General features: G+C 45.3%; 1 protein-coding gene across 3 annotated transcripts in view; it reads left to right on the forward strand.

Annotated features, from left to right (window-relative positions):
- The window catches only part of NOSTRIN (nitric oxide synthase trafficking), a 32999-nt gene that overhangs the window by 8999 nt on the left and 18000 nt on the right, over nt 1–6000 (forward strand). For 2 of the 3 annotated variants that reach the window (XM_033166530.1, XM_033166539.1), the window contains exons 3-5: nt 3182–3265; nt 4867–4929; nt 5138–5219. In XM_033166530.1, the coding sequence (XP_033022421.1) occupies nt 3182–3265; nt 4867–4929; nt 5138–5219 (229 nt within the window). Of the gene's footprint in view, nt 1–2213; nt 2233–3181; nt 3266–4866; nt 4930–5137; nt 5220–6000 lie in introns of those variants that run through there. The other variant, XM_033166548.1, reaches the window with a different exon arrangement.

The following is a 6000-nucleotide window of genomic DNA, read 5'->3' on the forward strand; positions in this document are numbered from 1 at the left end:
AAAGTTTGCAATGCATTTAACTGCAACGCTGTTTTGATGTGTCTAGATCCAGCCAGAATAGACTTTTGCACTGGTTCTGACAGGCCAACCAGTGTGAAACTAACATGGATTGCAGTGGAGCCACCTGTAAGCAAGAGGGGACCTTCAGCAGGCAAGGGTCCAGAGATAGAAAGGGAAGAGTAGGGGAGGCAAACCCCTGAGCTCTGGCTAGCTAAGCAATTCAGTGGAGTGATGTGCATCAAAGTGATTTTCAATGAAGTGATGCTCAACAGGGTGGATCTGGGGAGCCAGAAACCGCACAAGTGATCCAGCAAATGATTTCATAGTGGAACTGAGTAACCAGATCCTGAAATATCGTTGCTTTGAAGCCTGGAGTTTTTATACTCTCATAAACAAAAGCCTCAAAGGAAATTCCGGCATTGATTGGATCATGGAGGTGTCATCCCTATTTCCTGTACCTGGTATAGATAGGTCATGCAGGTCAGAGATAAAGGATTCTCTTTTGTGGAAACAGGTGGTGGTATTCACCTAATCTAGGCCCGATTAGGCCTAGAATAGAACAAAAGGCTCCTTTCCTGAGGGCCACAATTTTGGATTTCATTGATTGGATTGCCAAAAGCCACATCCTGCACGTATGACTGGTGACTGGTTATTTGTGGGCATAGGAATTCGTTCATTCCCCCCCTCCAAAATATAGTCCAGCCCCCCACAAGGTCTGAGGGACAGTGGACCGGCCCCCTGCTGAAAAAGTTTGCTGGCCCCTGATATAGGCACTACTGGTGTCTCCCAGGTTTAAAAATAGTAGCCAGCCTGCCAATGACAAGGATTGCAAATGGACTCCCAGCTCTCTTCATCTCTAACCAATGACCATGCTGGCAAGGGCTGGTTGGGATTTGGAGTCCCACAATGTCTCAAAGGGACGACATTGGCTACATCTGCACCCACAAAATGTCCTGAAAGGGCAAGTAGTGCTGGTAAAATTTTGCCAACTGAGAGAGTTGCCATGTAGAGAGTCCATCCCTGAATGTAGCTCCAGACTCCCTAGTATCTTCTCTGCTACCAAATGAGAGGTGATAAGGGGATCCTTTCAGTAGTGAAGGTTGGCTGTCAATCACTGCCCAAAAAATTGGGAGGAGAGGGAGTGCATTCTCTGAACCCATTTGGTGCATATCACTGGAGCTCAGCTTTTCTTCTCTCAGGTCCTTTCAGTTGCTGCTGAAAGGATCCATTGGGGGAAAGGGGGAGCTGGGCTTGGAGGGCTCACGGTGTTATGGAGCAGTGTGGGAAGCAGTTAGCTCCTGCACCACTGAAGGAAACATTGGCTGAAGCCCCCAAAGACTAGCTAACCCCTTATGGAACAAAGTGAACAACGCTTGATTTCAATTGGATTTCATGTCTAAGCACCTGCTTAACTGTCCCTTCCCTTCTTCTGCTGGATTGTGCCCCGATTTAGCAGTCATATTGTTCCTGCAATTGCTATTGATTTTGTAAAGTCACAAACAGAGTTTCGGAAGTTTTACTAAGAGACATTTCACCCAAGGGGGAAGGCTGGGAGGAAGGCTTTTAGCTCTAACTTGTTATTTCATCCTGAAAACCTAATTCATTTTACTGTCAGATATTCTGTGTAGAGAGCAAGGATTTCATTAGCTGTGCATTCCAAAGAGAAATTGCCATTCCATAGAAGATTTGCCTTGCATCTTAAACCTCAAGTCTCCCCTTTCTAGGAGACACCTTTTTGAAAGTAATTCTTTTCTAAATATGATGAAATTCTTTACCACTTATGCAGTAGAACAAGTGAAATTCAGGCACGCACAAAAACCCCTCAATTCTCTTCCCTTTTTTACAAGCTTGGGATATCATCATTACTTCCATGCTACTTGGATAATAAAATATGACATTTGTCATGAGATGAACTACATTAAGCCACGTCAGTGGGTAATAAATTTACCTTGTGAACATATAAGCCGCATCATCAGCTGTTCTGATTCTTTTACATGGAAATGAAAAGAATGGAAACTTCTGCCTATGAAGTGTGCACTCTGCTACCAAGCGATGGTTGCCTCCTCTGAATTTTTTTTTTGTGCCCCTTTGATTAATGCTGGGATCTCCAACCTTTTTGGAATTTTGAGAAAGTGCCTTGGGTGCCAGCCACAAAATGGCTGCAGTGGGGATGTGGCTTAAACACAAAATGGCTGCCGCATCTAAAGAGCTGGAAAATAGGACCACAAAATGGTGTGAGCATGCCATCCCTCGGTCAATGGGAGCTAAGGAAGCACCTACATCAGTCATCGCCACACTCCCAGAGAAAAGCTATTTGCACCACTTCCTTTCTTCAGAACTGAAGGGATGGAAGTAACCAAATTATTACCTTCAGTCAAATGTGGGCATGTTTAAGGAGACTTGGGGCAAGCAGGAGCGGAGCAGGAAGAGCAAACAGTCTCATGTGTATTGTGGATTTTTGAAGGGAGATTTACTGAGACCTTTTTGAGGGCATCGTACAAGGCACTGGTGGGCTCACTGGTGCCCACTGGCACTGTGTTGGCAACCAGTGTTATTGCCTGCACGGTGTATGTGTGAATGAGCCATTGCAGATTAGGCAGTGCACAAATACAATGTTCATTTCACCTCAAAAGACAGTGCACTTCAGTGAAGTCAGTTTGAACATTTAATTGCATGCTATTGAATGATGTGTAAGAAGTCGATTTAAGTACAGCACATGTATAAACCAGTGCAGAAAACAGATCCATTTGTGCACACATTTCACCTTAATGCACCATTTCTGCACCAGAGAGTTGGAAAGCTTGTCATTTGAGCTCATTGTTTTTAATTACGTGCCGGCCTCGTCTTCCGGTTTCTCTGCTATCCGTGCCCTGCCACACCCCTCATTTGAAAAGCATTGATTGATAAATCAAACTCTAATAAAAGCCAGCAAGAGTGGCTGAGTAGGCCTATTGCTAAACAATTTTCTTGGGTAAATTACATGAATGTTGAAGGCAAACGGGACATAACAGATTCATGATGGTGCATTAGCAGAGCACTTAGGAGTGGTTATGGCACTGCTGAGTGACGTGAATTGTGCGTCAGCATGGAAGAGTAAGAATACATTTCCAAAATGACAGGTCATTGCTGTCAAGATACAAGGAGCTGCTTGCATCATGACCTCTGGTTTCCTTGTTGGCAGGGCTGATTTGGAGATCACATATGGCAAAGGGCTGGATAAACTGGCCCACAAGCTCACCAAAGCGTTGGGCAAAATGAAGGTCAGGTAAGTGACATCATTTCCCGCCCAGCCCCCAGTTGCTCCGATGGGGTTTTCTTTTTCCTTTGTCATGGAAAGTCGTAGTCCAGAGCCCTGGGAGTACATGGGGCTCCCATTGGTTCCCATGGCAGATGGAGCTCCAGAAGTGCACCTGGTCCTTTGCCCTTCTGTGCCCAACAATGGAAACCCCTTGCTCAACAAAAGGTCTGCCTTCCTGGCAGCCATACTTACGCTGCCTTCTGAGCTAGGCATATGTATTGAGGGGATGCTGATACACAGGTGCTGCTGCCACATTCTCAACAATAGAATGGGGTGTTGCGGGGGGGGGGAGGTCAGTGGAATCCCCAACATCTAATAGAATGGGGCAGCTGTTCCCTGGAACCAGGTTTGTCTTTTCTCTAAAATGACTGGCACAAGTTTAAACAAACAAACAAACCTTTATTGTCAAACCACCTGTGTGCAGTGAAATTAAATGAGCCCCACTCCCCCCCCCCCCATACACTCAGTCTTTTTCGCACTCTGTGTTTTCCTTTTTAGGGAAGTTTTTAATGTTTGATATTTTTGTATTTGATTTCTGTTGGAAGCCGCCCAGAGTGGCTGGGGAAATCCAGCCAGATGGGCGGGGTACAAATAATAAATATTATTATTATTATTATTATTATTATTATTATTATTATTATTATTATTATGTGCTTGTCGGAAGTCAATTGCACTACTGTCCTATTTCCCCCCCCCCCCCATTCAGCAGCCCAACAGCCCCCGGATAGTGTGCATGCACATGAAAGCTCATACTAAGAACAAACTTAGTTGGTCTCTAAGGTGCTACTGGAAGGAATTTTATTTTTATTTTTTTGACTATGGCAGACCAACACGGCTACCTACCTGTAACTGTTATTTAACCTGTTGGTGCAGCTGACTATACTTCTATATCTCCTGCCTGAAGGTAGGAGATTAAAGAGGTGCTGGCCGGGGTGTGAGTCATCCCTGAGAATTTTACTCGCTCTCCTGAGGCAGCGGTGTCCTGCGATGCCATCTAGTGACTCAGGGGACAGCCCATGATATGTGCTGTATTCACCACCCTCTGTAGGGACTTCCTTCCGTGGCTGTCAAACCAGCGTACCACGCTGTAATACAGTATGAAAGAACACCGGTAGAAAGAGGAGATCAATTTTTGTTTGACATTGTTCTTACGCAAGACCCTAAGGAAATGGGGTCTCTGTTGGGCCTTCCTAACCACCTGGGTTGTATTGATTTGCCAAGTGAGGTCTTCACTAAGGTAAACTCCCAGGAATTTGAAAGAAGATATTCTCCCCACACAGCTTCCCCCCCCCCCCAATATGTAACAGGGCTAGTCATCGGCGTTTTTAAGGTGACAGTGGCTTGCCAAACAGCTGCAGTTGCTCTTGCAAAACAATTGTTGTGGATTGAGTTTGATTCCCAGTTAGTTGCACAAAATGGCATCCTATGTAAATCTCCATGCAGAACTGTTAAAACAAATTGTGTCTGAGGCCAGATTTTTAGCAGACATGTTGAAGAATAAATGTGTATACTATATTTCCTTTTTCCTTTCCTCCCTCACCCCCTTTTTTTGTTTGGTCTCCATTAAGTTATATTTGCAGTGCCTGGCAATGTGTTTCTGAAGGGATGAAATCTGCCTCCGATTTGCACAAGTAAGTACAGTCTGGCCCATTTTTCAAAGTCCACTGAGAGCTGGGAGGGTTTTAAAACCTGTACAATCAACATGGCAGTTTTTATTGCCTGCTCTGGGATTGCATGGAGAATATTTACTGCATTTCCCTCGGCGGTTGTCTAGCAAATAATGTTTCGGAAGGCAAATGTTAATGCAGCAGGTGTATATGTTTTATGTTCTGTGCCCAGGAAACTTGGCAAAGCCATTCAGATGGAAGCTGTAAGTCCAACAAATCACGTCCTGGAGGAGCATGAGAAGAGGAAGAAAGCAGTGAGTTCAAATGACCTTGCTTTTCTGATGATCTGGTGCAATGTCTGTGCAGGTGATGATGCATAATGCACAAAGTTTTGTTTCTAAGTAAGGCTGCAGTTCTGCATTGTTAAAGTCAATGGCTTGTGATTGCTGGTGGCTTGTGATTGCTTCCAGGACCGGTGCTAGGGCTTCTTGCGCCCCAGGCGAACCACCTTCTGTTGCCTCCCGCACCCCGCACCCCGCCAAAGCCTGCTTTAGCGGTAGCCGGGGGTGGTGTAGGCGGCAAGCAGCACCTCTCCGCTACAGCGGAGAAGCTGCTGCTAGCCCATCCCGCCCAAGCCTGGCCAGCGCCCCCTCCATTTTGGCACCCTAGGCAATTGCCTAGTTCGCCTAAATGGATGCACCGGCCCTGATTGCTTCAGCAGGAGCAGGATCACAACCTAAGTCTATGAGGATTTGGTTTTGCAAAGGGCCTCTTACAAATCTGTTGTGATGCTAATATTATTGTCCACTTGCCCTAAATATATATATATTTCCTTTAAAATCTTTAGATCCTGACTTTCCCTGAAAGGCCCAATGTGGCCAGATTTTCTTAGGCTGTACATTGATAATGGAACAAAGCCATATCGTCTCGCCCCTCTTATACCCAATCCATCGCTCTGCTCTGCAGGAGAGGGCATCTTGCAGATACCATCTTAATAGAAGATCCATTCCAGACCTTTGGATTTCCCTCCTGTTACAAATTAGACAGAAAGTGTCTCTGTTGAAAGACCTTCCTCTTTCAACAAGTTAAGATCTG

Source organism: Lacerta agilis, chromosome 1 (genome assembly GCF_009819535.1).
Source record: "Lacerta agilis isolate rLacAgi1 chromosome 1, rLacAgi1.pri, whole genome shotgun sequence".
NCBI classification, from domain to species: domain Eukaryota; kingdom Metazoa; phylum Chordata; class Lepidosauria; order Squamata; family Lacertidae; genus Lacerta; species Lacerta agilis.